Raw genomic sequence first — 18,960 nt, forward strand, 5'->3', positions numbered from 1 at the left:
CAAGTCCCCAGCCTTTGTGGGGTTGTGCAGGGTTTACTGGCTTCCCTTCCGGCATATGCCCCTCCACCATATTGCATCATATTGGTCTTCCATTCCGGCAGCCGCCTCTCCACCATATTGGTCTTCCCTTCCAGCAGATGCCCCTCCACCTGCTTTCCTGTCCTCTGTCGTTTACTATTCCTTTGTCCACTTTTGGGCTATTTGGGCCTTCACATGTCTTATGGTTTCAGTGAAGATAGAGTTGGCATTTCTGTTTCCCATCATTGTCATGTTATGGTGTATCTTGAGGCATCTTAAAACCAGAAGTCCTATTCTTCACCCTTGTCTAGCATCCAGTGAGTTTTTCTCCCTTTCTAGTTACTCAGTAGGTTCTTGTTAGTTCACTAAATGAGACTAGAGACTCTTTAGAAGCTATTATATAAGTACCAAGTCAGTAGTTGTGGCAGCAGTTAAAGTAAGTGGGGCAATGGGGATGTGTTCAGCAGGACATGGGTGGCGGCTTGAATGTGGGGGTCAGGGAACAGGAGGTGCCTCGAGGTTTTTTAGCTTTGGGGACTTGTAATAGTTAATGCTCTCCTATCCTTGTTTTTAGGGTAGCTATTGTAAAAATTTGCTTTTGATATACTAAAGTTGGCAGTTGGCCTGCACTCCTGTATAAATACTTTTATTAGCACTATGTCCATTCTTGGAACTTGATAGAATCATGTCAGAGCTTTGCTGATACCATACTAAGATGCTTACATACATAGTTGAGGCATTAATAGACGTTAAAATTGAAATGGCCTCAGAGCCGTGTAGCAAGTGGAGTGATGTAAAATGTCTCATTTAAACTAAGAAACTGTGAAGTAGAATGATAGAACATGAGCATCTAAGATATAAGACCCATATTTTATCAGATTGTCATCATGTGATATGAAAGATGAAACTTTTAGTGTCTTATAAATTTTTTAAGCAGCTGTATATTGTGATAAGTGGGAAAATGTCAGTGCAACAAATTTTTGAAATGTCTAATTTGGTGTGATTTCAGCGAGGAGGACATGTATCGTGACGCAGATGAAATAGAAAAGGAGAAAGAATTACTTATACATGAAAAAGGATCATCAGGTATGTTCGGAATTGTTTTATTTATAGGGTTCTTACTGTTTATAGTATAAAATGTGGTTAAATTGGTGTATCCATTTTCATAAAATACTGAGATGTACTTCCTGGGAAACATCTTTATGCATGTGGTCTTCTCTGCATTTGCTGAAGTATGTTTGGGGAAGACTGTTTCCTGAGGTTTTAAAATTTAAATGCAGATATTCTCCCTGCATTCTTTTCATTCATATCATTTTTGCAGCTGTGAGGATTTGTTTAATCTCTTGGTTCTTGATTTCCTTATATACTTAGAGGGAGAGTTTGGATTTGAAATACGTTTTTCATTTCAAGTGGAAGAACTTACTGAGAAGTTGGCTCTCCGTGTCTTTGCATACAGATGGCCATGTGAATTCGATTGACTTGTAAGAAAGTTCTGATCATAGTATTGAGAGTGCTAATTCTCTCGTCCTTTTGTGATTTTGTGTCCATGTTTCTGCTCAGTCATGCCTGCCCTTCCCGCTTCCATCGGGACCCACTGCTGCTGGGGAAAGGCATTACTCCCATTCTCCCTGCAGGTGGCTGGCAGGGCTGTGTGTGGAGAAGTGCCTCGTTACTTCCCTGACTAGCCTCATGTAGGAGCTGAGTGGGGATGCTCCAATTTGGGGATACGCCATAGATGATTCACAAGTGGCATTTTCTCTCTCATTGCCTGTCTAATGTGTATGTTCTACTGAGTTTTTGTTTGTTTTTTTGTTTTTGTGAGGAAGATTGGCTCTGAGCTAACATCTGTGCCCATCTTCCTCTATTTTGTATATGGGACGCCGCCACACGTGGCTTGATGAGTGGTGCATTGGTCCTCACCTGGGATTCGAACCTGTGAACCCTGGGCTGGCGCCTCTACTGGTTTGTTTTGAGAACTAGCGTCTGTTTACTTTATGATTAGTAAAAGTATTATCATATGTGTAATTAGGAACAAATGACACAGAGTAGGGTTTTTGATGATAATTTCTGAGTCTTCCTCACAAGGAATTGATCGAACTCTTCCCTGTGGTAGCCATAGGAGATGTTCTTTGTAGTGGTCTGATCAAGTGTATTCCTGGGCCACACTATTCCAGTCGATAAAACTTCACAGGATGCTTGGTTTCTACTGCTGCAGTTGCACAACATTCACTTAGGATGCAGAGTCTTTATAAGTCCTGTTCCTGAGGAGAAAGTGCTTCTTTGGCCATTGTCGATTCCTGCTGCATTTGCAGGGACCTCTTGCTTTCCGTCTCACTCTGCAGGCTGTCTGTTAGGATTCTTCTGTCCGCCAGTGTAGCCCTGTGCAGGCATTTTAGCTTTTCAGTGGGCCTTGTCACTACCAGCTTTAATCTGAGATTGAAATGGATCCCTTCACACTCCTCCTTGCATCTCAGTTCTTCTGAGTTCGTTGCCCTTCCTGACATAACATCCTTTGGAAGTGTCTCTGTAAGGGTCAGAACTTCCAGGTAGGAAGCTGTTTGTTTGAAAATTTCTTTATTTCACTTTCAGTCTTTAATAACTCCAGATGAATACTTGTTTTCTGTAATCTTTTTGAAGGTTTATTCCATTGTCTTCTGTTTTCTGTTGTAGTTGAAAATACTGCAGTCAGACTAATCCTTAGTAGATAATGTCTTTTCCCTTTGTTTTCTCTTTGTGTTCCGTGTTCTGCAGTTTCTCCTGATGTCTCTTAAGTATGGATTTTTTTTTAAACATATTGCTTGAGATTTTTTTTTTTAATTCTTGGATGCCTAGTTTTCATCAGTTTGGGAGAATTCTCAGCCATTATCTTTTTGAAAATTGCCTTTTTCCTATTCCCTCTATTCACCTCTTTCAGAACTCTGATTAGATGTTGGCCCTCATTCAGGGTTCTCAGTTACACATCCTTTCATATATATTTTTTATCGTGCAGCCTCTGTAGCGTTCCAGACAGTCTTGTCAGATCTATTTTCCTCTTTCTTTTTTGGAAAAGTTCTGTTTTCCCTCCAGCTTTGCTGGTCTTTTTTGATAGCTTATTGCTCTTTGCTCATGTTTTTTATTCCTTTTATTTATTTAAGTATTTCAAACATACTGTTCTGGGTCTGATCGTTTCATTCCCTGAAAATCCTGGCAGGTCTAATTATGCCATTGCTGTTTTTCTTATTTTTTGTTTCTTCAAAGTTTGAATTGTAAGCTCAACTTTTGTGTATCTCTGTAGAGTTGTGTAATCTGGCTTGAGTGTGAGAGAATTTGGCCTTGTTTCTGCCAGGCACCCAGGGTATCACCTACCTTGGGCCACTTTATGTTAGTTTCTAGACGTAAGTTTCCAGGGTCTTGTGGCTAGTCTGCATTCACACCCTGTCCGTGTATGACAGCCGGCCTGTGGTTATGAAATCTCGGGGGAGACTTCCTCTCCCCACAAGCCAGAACCCAGACCAAGGCAGAAAGTTTTCTTATGCTTTCTCTTTGTTAGAGAAAAGTTTTCTTTTTCGTCTAGCTCAGGGGTCAGCAAACTATGGCTGCCTGGCCAAATTTGACACTCCACCTGGTTTTGTAAATAAAATTTTATTGAAACTTCTTAGTTTACATATTGTCCATGGTGGCTTTCACGCATGGTAAAGTTGAGTAGTTGTGACAGAAACCTTGTGGCCTTCAAAGCCTGTGTTATTTACTCTCTGGCCTATTACAGAAAAAGTTTGCAATTCTTGCCCTAGCCCACCCTCTGATGGAGAGTCCCGGCTTTCTGGAGGGGATTCAGTTTTAACTTCCCATTTTCCGAGAGTCCCTTGAATCACCATATGGTGGTTAAGGACCAGACCTCTTGGTTATTTTAGCTCCTTGTTGCCACTCTGGTTTTCAGCTTTCCCCTTTGAGTTTTGTTATTTTTCCATTAGAGATATTCTTTCCTGGAAAAAGTAATCAGAGTCTATGTCGTTTGCCATTAAACAAAGAAAGGACCTGTTGTGTCCTCTAAGCCGCTTGAGGTCAGGCACTGCCTGGCCTGTGCCTCCAGCTCCTGGCCTAGAGGATGGCGTGCAGTGGCTGTTGGAGCCCTCCTCCCAAAGAATAGCAGCAGGACAGGAATGAAAGCATTGTTTTGATGCTAGCAGCTATACGAGTACCCCATTACCCCACCCTCACTGTCTCACGCAGGCCTCTGATTCAGCACAGGTTGTGGCCTGTGGCTTGACCTCTTGGCCAGTTGAGGCCTCCTGCCTCCTCCCCTCAGTCTTGAGGGGCTGGGCCCAGGGGCCAGGTCTTATCTTGGTGTGTGCAGGACTGAGGACTGGAATGAGGGGTGCAGGAGAGGAGAGCAGGAAGGCTGAACTTTCTCCCCAGGAGGCCCTTCCTGAACTGGAAGCGTGCTCTGCCTGCTGAGAGAACATGGCCCGGTAAATGTCCTTGACTCTGGACATTTGCAGTTCATCTTGCCTTGTGGAGAGGCAAATGGAAGGCAGAGACAAGAGAACTATTCCCTCCACTAAGTAGAGACTCAAAAAGTGTTTCTTGAATTTAAACAAGGATAGGTCTTTATTTGAGGATTGGCTGTGCAGCGTTGGTATTTGTGGTCTCTGAATATCATGCTTCAGGGGTCTGTTTCACTTTTAAGCTAATCCTGACTTATGCCACAGATAGATGTATCTATGTTATTTGTATATGTGTTATTTTTTCTTTTATATGAAAGGCCTACTTTCTTTATAAAAGGCTTCACAGTGAGATTTTTAAAAATAGGCAGTTCTGGGCCGGCCCCGTGGCTTAGTGGTTAAGTGTGCGCACTCTGCTGGTGGTGGCCCGGGTTTGGATCCCGGGCGCGCACCGATGCACCGCTTCTCCGGCCATGCTGAGGCCGCGTCCCACATGTGGCAGCTAGAAGGGTGTGCAGCTATGGCATACAACTATCTACTGGGGCTTTGAGGGGAAAATAAATAAATAAATAAAATTATAAAAATAGGCAATTCTTCCATTTTGCATTAAAAAAATTGATTTACTAAACTGCAGGAAGGGCTTAGGCTTAGGGGCTCCTCTTGTGCTCGTTAGTCAATCGCTCCAGCATCCATCACACTCTGGCTTGGTAATGCCTGTTGCCTTTTCCTCTTCAGTAGTCTGTAAACCCATTCAGCACAGAATCTGGGTCTTTATCGCCTGCGTATCCCTAGCTCCCAGCTCAATGCTTGGCACATATTAGACACTCAGCAAATATTTGTTGAATTGAGCTGGTTGTAACGTTTTTATTTTATGTACAACTTCCTCCAGAGTAAATATGTTGTAAAGTACTTCAGTGTTTATACCTTAATCTCTTTGCTAACGTTTACTTCTTCAATAATTTAAAAAGGAAGTCAAAACATGCTTGAGAATTTACCCTTCTTTCTTCCTGAAACACACACACAGACATACACATGTGCGTGCATACGCGTCTACCACAAAGTCGACTCCAAACCTCGTGTTAAACAAGGGAAATCTAAAGGCCAGTTTTTTTACTGTGTCATTTGTTTCATCGTAAGTTGTATTTTTAATTTTGGGGATGTGTTATTAGAGTCGAATGAGGTCTATTGTTCAGCTAACGTTGAGGGCTCTGTTAGTTTCTGGCTCATTATCAACCACTTAGAGCCTTTTGAGATCTGGGCAGGATATAAATAAAGACAGTTAAGTATACTTTTTGTTATGGAGGTGTTATCTCTTTGTATAATGGATGTAAAAATGAATTACAAATCATTAGATGTATTTTCTCGTAGCTCAGACTGTTGCATCTTTAATTGATAGAACAGTATTCATGGACACCTGTGTCAGGGCAGTTGCAGGTGCTGAGGACACAGCCAAGAAATAAAACAAGTCACTGCCCTCAAGGAGCTCATGCTTCACTCTGTTTGTGTGTAGGGAGTGTGGGGGGAGTGGAGAAAAAGAAATATGTCAGGTGTTGATTAGTGCCAAGGAGAAAAACAAAACAGTGTAAGGGGAATGGAGTGAAGATGTGTGTGAGACATTGTGATAGAGGAGTGTCAGAGGTGAGCAGAGACCTGCATGGAGTGAGGGAGCAGGTACCTGGGAAGAGCCAGGTGTGTTGGAGGAGTACAGAGGAGGCTGCAGGTGAGGCAGGAGCCGTCAGTGAAGGGAGTGATGGGAGCGGAGGCCAGAGAGGCAGTGAGGGGTCAAGGCAGGGGACCCTTGTAGGTAGTAAGGACATTGATGCCACTCCAAGTGAGATGGGAAGTCTCTGGAGCTCTCAGAGCGCAGGAGTGATGGGTATCGTCTGAGTTATGTTTTAAATGCATCACTCTGGCTGCATGTGGAGAATGGTCAGTAGGGTGTGGTGACAAGGGAGACCCATCGGGAGACCTCTGTGGTTATCTGGGAACGAGATGATGGTGGTCTGGACCAGGGGGTAGGTGGTGGAGGGGATCCTGGATTTTTTTGGAATGAAGTGAGAGAGACAGTAACACCCAAGTGAAGCAGTACTGTTATTCTGATTATGCTTTGTTTCATTAATCCCCTCCCCCTTTTTTTATTCTTTAACAGAACTCAGATTAAGTGTAGCTCCTGAAATGGATATCATGGACTACTGCAAAAAAGAATGGAGGGGAAATACACAGAAAGCGACGTGTATGAAAAAGGTATGATGCCTAGATGTGCATATTTCGAGTCTTACCAATAGTCTATGGTAACTATTAAGTAATTATTTAATATATTCTTTTATATTTTTAGACGTTAGTTATGACAACTGCTATTAGACTATGTAAATATTGGTGTTCTAATTGGTGTTCTAATTTTAGAGCTGAGGAAACAGACTCTAAAGATAAGGGACTTGTTTCAAGTCACAGTATTAATATAGAGGCAGCATCAGTTATATAGTAAGTTGATTTCTTTGAAAAACACGTAAATGACTTTGTGCTGTTTAGAGTTGGGCCAGCCATTAGTTGTCCTCTTGGCGTCATTTGGGAATGCCCTTCTGGTGAGGTAAAAGCCTCAGAGGTTATACCTCCTTCTTGTCCCCACCCGGGTTTGGTTTATGCCCTTCAGTCCTAGGTGCCTGGCCCCTCCTGCACTCCCTTTGTGGAAGGATTTGAAATTGCTCCCTGCATTTTGTACATCCCAGGAGCTGCTCCCTCCTAGTCCCATTGCATAGATTGGTGACCCTAAGGTAGTCTCCAAGGCCATGGAATGGAGGGGATTCCCATGACGTGGTCCTGTTGTGACTCACAGGGCCAGGTCACTGCTCAGGTCAGACCCCTTGACCCACTCCCAAAGTGTGTATCGGCCACTCAGATTTTCTAACAGCCTCCAGCCCTGTATCAAACTAGATAACCAGAAGGCCAGATATCTGCACTCTATTTTCTCACCTACTCCAGAAATGCTTTCACTGACTTACAATTTTATGACCTCAATCTCTTTAAAGGATCTCTATTCTAACAGTTTGTACCTTAAGGTCCATAATTGAAGATATCTATTAAGTTATCCAAATGTTCCATATTTTGGAACTCACGCTGAAGTCATTCCTCTGTGATTATAGTTTGAGGGAAAGATTTGACCCTGTAGTTGGACTTTTCTGTGACCAAATAATCAAAGGCATGTCAGTCAGAAAAGCATCACATCAGGACCCACAGCAGTAATTAGAGCATCTCAGAGCCTGGTAACAGCTTGGATCTCAGTTATTTTCCAGTCCTTATTTGTCTGTGTCTGTTTTTGTTTTGGATATTCTTTTGGAAGTAAGTGTGTATAAATCAAAATTTAATTTAAAAGTTTGATTCACCTCTGAAATAGCATGAGTAATCCCTGCATTTGGAAAGGGGCAGTTGCTGTTGACCTAGCCATTGTGAGAATTTGGGGGTAATGGGGGTCCACCACAGGGAAGAGGTGCACATTCGTAAGCGTGAGTCTGCTTAATGGGCCCTTATGTGTTGTAATGGTTGGACCGTTAAATAAAAATGCGACTCAAAATTTTATTATTGGAAAGAAGTACTTTCATATCCACTTAGAATGTCATCCTGTGACAACTAAGAATGAGGGTGCGCTGGTTGGACGCGGGATGACTTTTTGCAAATGTCCACCCCACGGTGAGAGTGACAGCTTTTCCTGTGTGTAAGTGCAGGGTAGGGAGCAGGGTTACGAGTGACTGTCGAGGAAGAGCAGGATGAGAGAAAGGACCTACAGGACGGGGGTGAGTGAGATGGGGGAGGCAGTGAAGTCCCTACCGAGGCCTGAGCAGTGTCCAGCCAGAGAAATCGGGCCTATGCACTAGGTCACTAGGATTTTATGGTGTCCTTTTTTGGGGTGTGCTTTAAAACAGTCCATTTGGATGGCTGTTTTTGAGTGACTGAGAAAGTCACTGAGCATTTTCATTTCCTTGTTTCACTTCCAGACTGAATAAGAATGACACTTAAATCCACTTTTTAAAAAAGTCCAGCAGAATTATCCAGACATCTCCTAGCATGTAGACTTTTTTTAATATACCATGGAAACTTGGGATTTTGGAGTATTTTTGTAAATACGGAGATACAAACTTACTATATCTCTCTCCTTTCTTATCTCTTCATGAAGGAGTTTAGGGTCAATTTAAACACAGATTAAACTCTTTAGAATGTTGGTTATCAATAAGTGAGTGTTACAACAATTGCTGAGAATGGGAGATATAACTCCAACTTTGGGGGTGGCTGGTGTTTTAATAATACTTGGCGTATTATATTGTATGCTCTAGTGTGTCTATTACATATACTGATATTTTGTACAGTACTAATATTTGTTAATTTCTTTTGATGAATAAAAAAGGAATTAGACTGTCTTATGTGAAGGACTCAGTCAGCCTTATTTCCATTCTTCCGGTGGTCAAGGGCACATTTTTTCCCCAGGAATAAGACTTGCTCTACTGTCTGAAGTCAGTAATGACCATTTTGAATTCTTTGATGCTTTCACTCAGGGCTACGAGGAGGTGTCTCAGAAATTCACCTCCATAAGGCGAGTCCGTGGAGATAATTACTGTGCGCTGAGGGCCACACTGTTCCAGGCCATGAGCCAGCCGGCGGCACTGCCCTCTTGGCTTCTGGACCCGGAGCTCACGCTGGTACGCTGCTGCTGCAGGTTTGAGTCCGCAATGTTTCCAATCGTTTTTTGTGAGAAAGACTTCCCTTTTCTGTCTGTGCTATGTGCTAATGCTGTCTGCAATATGGTGTCAGCGTGTGGGTTTATTTGGTTTTGTGTGGTTGGGGTGATTTTGCATAGTACAGCCACCAAAAATAATTGGTATTTCCCAGAAGAGAAAAATGATAAAATTTATTTGAACAATTCAGCTGAATTAGAGAGCAGGTTTTTAGTCTGTAAGAAGTACTTAGGAGCAGTTTTTTTTTTTGACACCAAAACTTTGACTTCAGTTTTTGTGTCTGTATTAAGTGGGCTGTATGTTGTACCATCTGAGAACCTGCTGGGATTTTAGAATGCACATTCTGTAGTTGTAGCTCCAAATCAAGAAGTTAGGACCCCGTGCATAGTGTTAGGAGGGTTGGCTTAGTAGGTAGCTGAACAGCAGCACCAAAGGAGAGGTGATTAATGTCGCCCTGGGAGAGGCTTCCTGGGGAGGTGAGTCAGGTGCTGTGTCCCATGCCTCGCCCTCTTTAGTGTTTTAAATCCACACTGTGGTAGTGACACCCCACGAAGTCACGTGTCTGTGTGTCTTGTGTCCACAGCACACATCAGATGAGGTCACATCATAGGTTGGATGATCGAATATCCCAAAATAGTTTGGTGGGCAGGAATGATTGAGTGGAACTGACAGTCTGCCTTAATTGGGAAAAATCGGAAGTCCTGTGCTTATATGTAAAAAAAAACAAAACAAAGAAAAACAAAACTCAAAGTGCCTGCCAGCTGTGGGAGATCTGCCATACCAGCAACTTATGAGGGAAGAAAAAAATATGTCAGGATTTTAATTGATTGCCAGCCCTCTATGAGCCCACGTGACGTGTGGTGGCTGGCGGTGGTAATGAAGCCCTGTTTTAAAAGGAGTGCTTCTAAACATAGGCAGCGACAGTCCCGCTTGAACTGGGCTGGTGGGATCCCATCTCGAGGACCGTGTGCAGCCCTGTGCCTGTATCCTCAGTACAGATGGGAGTGTGACCAAGATGATTCATTTCGTTTTGGGAACAGTTGAAGGACCTGAGGTATTTGTTTAGAATAAAGAAGACTTAGAGGAGACTGGTTGCCTGCTAAGCTAGTTAGAGGTCTGTTAAGTGGATGAGGAATCACACGCCCTCAAAGGGCAAAACCAGGACCAGTGGGTGGAGGATGCCACCTGTCTGTCCTGTGATTATCCATTTTATAAACCGATATAAAATCAGCGCACCTGTATGAACTGTCTAAATGATACCTATGGAAGATATTTTCTTCCAAGCAAAAATGTATGTCATCTTAAGCAGATTTCTTAGTATTAGCTTATTTTTTTAATAGAGAGGCAAAGAGATTGATACACTAGGCTGTTTTTTTCTTTGCAGTCATGACGTTTATTAGTAGTAGAATATTTCAGAACTGTTGATCAGTCAACAAAAGCCTGCCCGTGGATATGGGACTCTGCTAGGGAAGCAAACGAGTGATTTTCACTTGGTTGGCTTTTTGCTTTTACTTCTGTTTGACAACCATACCTCGATTTGTAGATTGTGACATAAAATCCTCCTCAGTTTTAGGCTGAGTTTTCCTTTAAGCGTTTTCCTTTAAGGGGCTGTTTAAGTTTATGGACTTAATTGACATAATGAATTTGAATGTTTATACTTTCCAAGAAACTCTGGGTATAAGTAGTGTTCTACATAATTAAGCATATAAAATCCACCCTATAAGAGTAAAGCACAATGTCCCTTGTATTTTACCAGCAGGATACCTTTGGTAAGATCATCGGCCATATTAAAAGTAGTATAGGGCCGGCCCTGTGGCTTGGTGGTTAAGTGCGCGCGCTGCGATGCTGGTGGCCCGGGTTCGGATCCCGGTTGCGCATCGAGGCACCACTTCTCCGTTCATCCTGAGGCCGAGTCCCACATACAGCAACTAGAAGGATGTGCAGCTACGACACACAACTATCCACTGGGGCTTTGGGGGTAAAAATAAAATAAATAAAATCTTAAAAAAAAAAAAAAAAAAAAAAAAAAAAAAAAAAAGTAGTATAGGTAGCTTGCACTGGGTTTCTGATCAGTGTTAGAATATGTTGCATGTATGAGCTGTGGGGCTCTAAGATGGGTTCCTGACTTAATTTGAGTCATGTGAAAATAGTTTTTAAATTCTCAAATGCCTTTTCCAATTTCTTCCCTTTTCTATGTGTATCAGCCAAAAATATAGTTTTTCTCGTGGGAGCATAATCTAATTAGTTGGTCACAGTGGTATTATTTTTGTCATCTAACCTTTACTGAATGCCAAGAGGCCATGTCAGAGAGAAAAAGCGCATCATACTTGTCTGTGAGTTTAGAATTTGTTTATTAAACTTTGGTTCTGTTAAATGTCAGGTGAAGCAGTGACTTGGTTCTTTTCTTGCTCTCATCCAACTAGAAGACTTGTCCTCATGTTGACCTTCCAGACCCCAGCGACCTACCTTGGTTTGAGCATTTTCTTTTTGTGTGTGTGAGTGTGTGAGTGTGAGTGTGTGAGGAAGATCAGCCCTGAGCTAACATCTGCCAGTCCTCCTCTTTTTGCTGAGGAAGACTGGCCCTGGGCTAACATCCGTGCCGATCTTCCTCCACTTTATGTGGGACGCAGCCTCAACATGGCCTGACAAGTGGTGCATCAGTGCGCGCCCGGGATCTGAACCCGGGCCACCAGCAGTGGAGCGTGCACACTTAGCCGCCACACCACAGGGCTGGCCCCTGAGCAGTTTCTTTACACGAGCTGTTTTGTTGTGTCACTTCTGAGGCTTGAGCAGGTGACAGATGCACCACGTGTTTCAGATTTGAGGTGCCAGTGCAGGAAGGGGTACACAGACTGGGTTGGTTGTGCTTGCCCAGACTGTTTTTTAACCACCTCCCAGTTGTCCCTCATGCCTTTCTGTGGATGCCATTCCATTCCATTCCTGTTCTCATTCTGGCCCCTCCACCGGTCTTCCCTCGGAAAGTCCACTCCAACAGGGGCCTCGTTGAGTGAGCAAGTGGGTGGCGTGGCGTGCCTGGAAGAAGTCGGGATGGAACCAGGTGTGCAGACAGAGGAGTAGTGAGGCTGGCAGTGCGTCTTATAGTGGTGGGGTACCTGCACCACCTCACCTGGGAAGTGGGGTCTCTCCATCTCCAGATACTACTTGTGTAACTCTGTAATAGGTGAACATCTTAATACTTATTTGTTAACACGTGCTTAAGAAGAGCAGATCAAGTGGTACTTAAATAACTGTTGCTGCAAAACAAGAAAATCTTACTGCAAAACAAGAAAATCTTAGAGGAGTTTTGGTGTGAAAGTCAGTGTGCCCACTTCCTACCTATCTTCTTGATATATCAGAATAGCTGATGTCCTGTCGTATTAAGTAAAACCCTGTTTGCTGTTAGAAGTTGGTATAAATTATTTGTGTTAAAAATGGAGTAGGCTTGCTATTAAAAACACTTGGGGGCCGGCCCTGTGGCTTAGCAGTTAAGTGCGCGCGCTCCGCTACTGGCGGCCCAGGTTCGGATCCCGGGCGCGCACCGACGCACCGCTTCTCCCGCCACGCTGAGGCCGAGTCCCATATACAACAACTAGGATGTGCAGCTATGACATACAACTATCTACTGGGGCTTTGGGGGGGGGGGAAATATTAAACCACTTGAGAAGGTGAAGCCATTTAAAAAAAAAAAAAAAAAACACTTGGACCAGACCCACAATAGCCCTCTGACGATGGATCTGTCTCAGTTTACCCTGATCCTTTTCTTTCTGAAATGTTGAGGGTCTCTTCTGACCACTACCCTGTGTCCAGTGACAGTGATATGTCCTGGTCAGTTTATGGCACAAACAGCCCTGATTACTATGTGTCCATGGAGCCTTTAAAAGCCCTGAGAGCACTACTGCTTCTAGGGACACAAAAAGGCTGCTCTCAGCAGGCGAGTTGGAGGGAATCTAGTTTCAGCATTGTTAGGGCCTCCTGAATTGCACAGGCTCTGCGGTAACCTACCTCTTCTGCTTTTGGGATCGCACAGGTCCTGGGACATATAAGTTTGTGTGTGAATCTGTAGACCCAGAACCACCCTCGGCTCAAGGCCTGCAGGCTACACACTGTGCTAAACTAATTGCTTGGCCTCAGTGTGCATTTCAGCAAGAATTTGGCTGAGCCCAGAGAAGCCATATTTTGTTACCAAGGGACATGCACATTTTAGCTAGCTGTACCTGCTTCCATTTGCACATTGAAAGATGTTCTCTGTAGCGTTTTGCCCTCTTCCCTCTCTTCTGGGGCATACTTGGTTTCAGGACGTTAAAGGGACACGAGAGCTAGACTGAGAGGCCCTCTCTTTAATTTGAGCTCAGTGGAAGGGAGCCCAGACTTGGCTTTCTTTCGGTGCTCAGCTCCTCTGGCCTTGCTCCGTTCCCAGCCTGGAAGGATGAGCTTTGCCCTCAGTGCCCCTCTGGCAGGTCAGCCGCCCTTCACCTCCTGTCATCCTGCCTGGGCTCCCTGTGTGTTGTTCCTGCTTCTGTCTAGATCCCAGTCTCGGTGTTTGACTGCACTCAGATCATCTGACCCTAACCCTAACCTTGGAGGTGGATTGGTCTGGCTGTTCTTAAACTTGGGACAGCACCTGGGTCCCCGAGGGGTGGTGTCCTTCAGGGCAGAGGTCCTTTCATTTCCAAGGACCCTTGGAAATTTGCTGAGTTTTAAAATGTCTCTGAATGGATGGGGCCTGTGACACTGTTTGCTTAGAGTGCGATAGACTGTATGAAAACTCACGAGTTAGTTTTGGGGATGACATACTTTTGTTATTTGCTATCCCTTTAATCTTGGTGGTGATTTCAAGAATTATAGGCACTTGCAAGAGAAAATGCACTGTTTTTACAGTTCAGTCACAAATGAAATCATACTTAAGCTAATTACCTACTTTATTCTTAAATATTTCCCATCATTGTTTCTTGTTTACGTCTTGTTTCTTACTCAGATCTCCCTTATTCTAACAGAAGTCCAGTCTCTGTGTGCCTAGTAAAAAAGAATAGCTATTTATCTGTGTTCTGGGTTATGACCCCTAAAAGCACTGAAATGTATATTCACTTTTTTCTTCTGAATAAATAATTCCAACTCCATTATTCTTTCCTCATAGTTTCTTTTTCACACCTCACTTTTTGGACTCTCTCCAGGATCTCCACATCTCCCAGAAGCATACAACCCTGAGCTGGATAATTATTCTAGCGGCAGTTTGGCCGATGCATGGAGGGAACAAAGAAACGGACTTTTATTTAGGTTTCCCTCCGTGTGGTTAGACCTGTGGGGTCTCCCGAGTAGTTCACTTGGGTGTTGTGCCTGCCTTTTAGATACCTGCACAATGTCCTGGGGTGCTCAGCTGGTCTCTGGGCTGCCTTTTACCCCTTTTCCCAGCTCACATCTGGGGAGCTGATGTTTTCTGCTCAGTTGCCCTTCTTTGTGCCCTGTTGTGATTTCAGCTTGTTGCCACTTGAGGGCATTTTAGGTTCTGGTGATAAACCTGAGAACCTAACTGAAGGTTTGCAGCAGAACTGCCCCCATATTGCTGTAATGCCAGGACAGTGTGGTCATCGAGCCGGGTGGCTCTTGGGTGGGTGGTCATTTGTCGTCATCATAAGATGAGGAGAACACAACCTCCCCACCCAGTGAGTGATTGTAGATCGTCATCACTGTGGTCACCTGAAGAGGAATTTACATCCCTATTGTGGTTTGGTTTTTTGCAGAGTTAAAACCACCTTCATTTCACATGATTGCTGTAGATTGAGAAGGTAAAACTGGAATTACCATTCAGGAAAAGGTCTTAGATTCCAGGAGAACTGAACATATGGCCTCATTTAAAACTGTATTTATAACTGTTAAACAAGCCCAGGTGCCGTGTAGGAGGTTGTAGGAATTAATTATTCTTTAATGATCTTTTGACTTGGAGGTGAACCTTTTTTTCCTTTCCAAATTTTATAGCAGTGAAGTGACATGCTTGTGCCAGCCTAATAATATGGATTTTCTCCTGACACACCCAAGACTGTTGGGAGAGTCTGAGTTCCCATGCTGTCATCTGTCAAGTTGTGTCCCAGCTTGCCTTTCAGACTCCACATCCTATTGATGATTAGAGGAAAGCAAAATAACAAATGCTCCCAGAAAAAAAAGAAAGTGGGCACAGTAGTAGTTCAACTGTCCCGTCTTTAATGAGCTTGGCCATCACAGCCCCCTTAGCCCCTGCTGCTTAGTGTTAGTTGTTTTTTTTTTTTTATCTTACTATGTCGATTAAACAGTTAAACTAGATGCTATATGTGTTAATATCAAAAATTAGGTTTTATTTTCCTAATCAGGAGAGGAGCAGGTTTTTACTTTGTCCTGGACCATCTCACATGCCCCAAAGCGCCTCCCAGAGTCAGGCGTTGGGGAGTGGTGGGGAGGTTGCTGTGAGCTCACCAGCTACCTAGGTGGTTTATGTGAAGACACGGTATGGATACTCCTTACCGGACCGTGACAAAGGGCTGTATAGTGTTCCTAGTGTGGTTGGAGCCCAGCAAAGTAGAGTGTACCCTTGTAGCTCAGCCAAAACCACCATTTCACTCTGGCAGCCCTCCGCAGGGTGGTACTTTCTGAGTTCCTGCCCTCCAGATTTAGGTCCTCCACCCTACACCCACGACAGATTTGCAGGGATTAGTTTAGCAAATGCAGGTAGGTTTTGTAGGCTTTGTGGTTTCCTATAGCTTGGATCGTGTGATAGACTTTTTGGAATGTTAACATTCTTTATCTCTCTGTTTCTTGATATTCCAGTTACCAGAAAAACTCATAAGCAAATACAACTGGATCAAACAGTGGAAACTTGGACTGAAATTTGAGGGGAAGAGTGAGAACCTGGTTGATAAAATCAAGGAGTCCCTCATTCTGCTAAGGAAGAAGGTTTGGAACGTGTAGTTTCTTCTCTCTGATACGTGCGAAGCTCTCGCTCCTGATTGCCCAGCAGACCAGTTCTCAGTCCTCAGCTGGTGGATTACCAAACACTCTCGGCTGGTTTTTAGGCAAAATAATTTTAAATGAACACAAACCCTTCCTGTGAGGTCTTTGGTAAAATAGAGAAATATCAGTATCATATGTTCTCGGAGGAGATGATATGTTTAATGAATTGTTTTAACTTTCTTAAAAGGAAACCTTAACAAAATGTCTTCTTTGTTCTAAGTCATACTGACAAGTTTCAGGGCTGTCATTTAGTCTATATTTCTTATAGTGTTATCAGTGACACGAATTCACGTTTATTAGATTCTTCTGGATCCTGTCCATGTTTTACGATCTGTCCATATTTATTAGACTTGTTTTCTTTTCTGATGATTGCCCAGTGAGTCGGTTTAGTAACTTGTCTTTTGAAAACTGTCCTGGGGGTTTCTCTGACACAGATTGTAGGGAGAACTCGGTCTGCTGATTCTTACTGATTTGATTATTAAAATACTCCATTTCTGTGGCTTTCCACTTTCTCATGTGGTGTGGATGTCCTGCTTGTGCGCTGGCCCACACTGGCCGCCAGATTGCTTGCCTTTGAACATCTTGAAGCTCTCCTCACCAGGAACCCTGAGTTGAGGGCCTGTTGATTGCAGGCTTTGTAGATGGAGGAGGAGGTTGCTAAGGAGGCATCAGACTTTCAAGGAGGCTTTCAAGGTTCCTTCTAGCATTTACCCAGGTATTGATCTGTTTACTTGAATATGGTCTGCTGTCCCCATTAGACTTTCAGCTCCACGAGAGACTGTCCTGTCCATTCCTTTACACCTGGTGCTGAGCACCGAGCCTGACACGTAATAGGCGTTGGGTAAATATTTTGTTGAATGAATGAACTGAGGGCCCTGACTTCCTGGAACCTAGTTTTTATTTAGAAACATAAGAAATGTTTACTGGAAAAGACACTATCAAAGGAAGACTGCTGATAAAGACATGGGAGCAAGAGAAGGGAAGCAGAGCACAGGGTTTGTGGGGGCCGGAGGCCCGTGCTTACCCAGGCCCTGGGGTAGTGGAGGGTCGAGGGCAGGGCTCTGGCCCTGTGAGAGTGAACAGGAAGGCTCTTCATCTCAGCCACTGGTGACCATTTCCTTTTTATCTCTTAAGTTCTTATGAAATTGCGGTTTTTGCATTTTTTAGGTGTGTCTGCTGTAACTAGATCATCATTTTGGGGAGTATTTAAGTGATTCCAGTTTACAACAACATTAAAATTATTCATTAATAATCTGAGCCAGCATTATTACCACTTCCTATGTGCCAGGCTGTACACTAAAAGTGTGAGGCATTACTTAATTCTCACAATAACCAAGTTGTTGCTGTGCTTATCCCCATTTTACAGATGAGGAACCTAAGGCCCACGGTTTGGTTAATGCCATGCAAAAGCCACCACCTGCTTGGTGGCAAGGCTTCCATTCTGACTCTCTGACTCTAGAGCCATACTCAAAATATGAGATGTTCCAGCTTTCAACTCAAATATTGGAGAGTGGTACAGTCATTATCATTAAAATATACTCTTGCATTTGAAATTTTAATGGTTTTTGAGAGAAGTAGTAGTTACTAGTTGTTCATAAGGATTAGTTTTATGTTGGCATCTCTTATTCTCATTCACTTTAGCTTAAAAGCACATATATTTTTAGGGTTTTCTTGTTCACTTCAAGAGTGTGGCTGTGTTAGTTGAATACCTAACACTGCTTTATTTGTAATCAGGAGTCAGTAAGAATTTCCTGAATGGGTTTATTTATTTGAAAGTCACGTATGTTTTTAAGACATTAGAGGAGTAAGTTTAGAAAACTAATATTCAGGAAACCTCACAATCCTCTTTGCTCGTCTTCATTGTTGAAGGTTGGCTTGGTGTTTCTGGGTGGTAACTGCTCCTGTAAGGCCCTGTAGTGGGGCAGTAGTTTTAGCTCCTCTTCATAGCTTCACACACGGGCCTCATGCACGCACATTAGCTCTTCTGTAAGTGTTTCTGATTGATTGGGTCCATCTCATTGCCTGGGAAGTTAGGGGAGTCAAACTTTTATTCCATGGCCCCAGTGCTTCTCCTTAATGCGTTGTACTTTTGTTTCAAATTAATGGGGGAAAAGCTGAATGAGGAATTTGTGTGGTCTAAACACCATTGTTTGAGCTGGAAACAGGAATGTTCTGAGCATTACGTGAGTCACGGTTGCCTACTTTTGAAAATCATTTTGTGCTCACAGTATGGAAGTATACCAGGGACTTGTAGAATAAAAATTTAATTATTATGTAACTTTCTTATTGTAGTGGGCAGGCTTGGCCGAATTGAGAACTGCCGAAGCAAGGCAGATAGCTTGTGATGAACTGTTCACAAATGAAGAGGAGGAATACAGCCTCTATGAAGCTGTAAAATTTCTAATGCTGAACAGAGCCATTGAACTATATGATGATAAAGAGAAGGGAAAAGAAGTACCATTTTTCTCTGTGCTTCTGTTTGCTCGGGACACATCAAATGACCCTGGACAGCTGCTGAGGAACCATCTAAACCAGGTGGGACACACTGGTGGCCTTGAACAGGTGAGTTGTACCTTTGGGAGTGTGTTAGCCCAAAACACACTTTAGCCATCAAATATTATCTCACAGTTTTTGTGGGTCAGAAATACAGGAGCAGCTGCATTGGGCGGTTCTGGCTTGGGGTCTCAGGAGGGTGCAGTTGTACATTGTTCAGGGCTACAGTCATCTGAGGGCTTGACTGGGGCTGGAGGATCCACTTCCAACATGGCTCATTCACCTGGCTGTTGGCAAGAGGCCTCAGTCCCTCATTGGTAGTTAGT

The 18,960-nt window shown here is 43.4% G+C and overlaps 1 protein-coding gene across 4 annotated transcripts in view; it reads left to right on the plus strand.

Annotated features, from left to right (window-relative positions):
* Nucleotides 1-18,960, plus strand: part of OTULIN (OTU deubiquitinase with linear linkage specificity) — a 34,589-nt gene that overhangs the window by 7,371 nt on the left and 8,258 nt on the right. For all 4 annotated transcript variants that reach the window (XM_087443149.1, XM_087443148.1, XM_087443147.1 and 1 more), the window contains exons 2-6: nt 1,028-1,104; nt 6,589-6,683; nt 8,984-9,127; nt 15,959-16,084; nt 18,434-18,703. In XM_087443149.1, coding sequence (XP_087299275.1) covers nt 1,028-1,104; nt 6,589-6,683; nt 8,984-9,127; nt 15,959-16,084; nt 18,434-18,703 — 712 coding nt within the window. The remainder of the gene's footprint in view (nt 1-1,027; nt 1,105-6,588; nt 6,684-8,983; nt 9,128-15,958; nt 16,085-18,433; nt 18,704-18,960) is intronic.

The sequence above is a fragment of the Ceratotherium simum genome, chromosome 18, assembly GCF_057802395.1.
Source record: "Ceratotherium simum simum isolate JZ-2026a chromosome 18, ASM5780239v1, whole genome shotgun sequence".
Taxonomy (NCBI): Eukaryota; Metazoa; Chordata; class Mammalia; order Perissodactyla; family Rhinocerotidae; genus Ceratotherium; species Ceratotherium simum.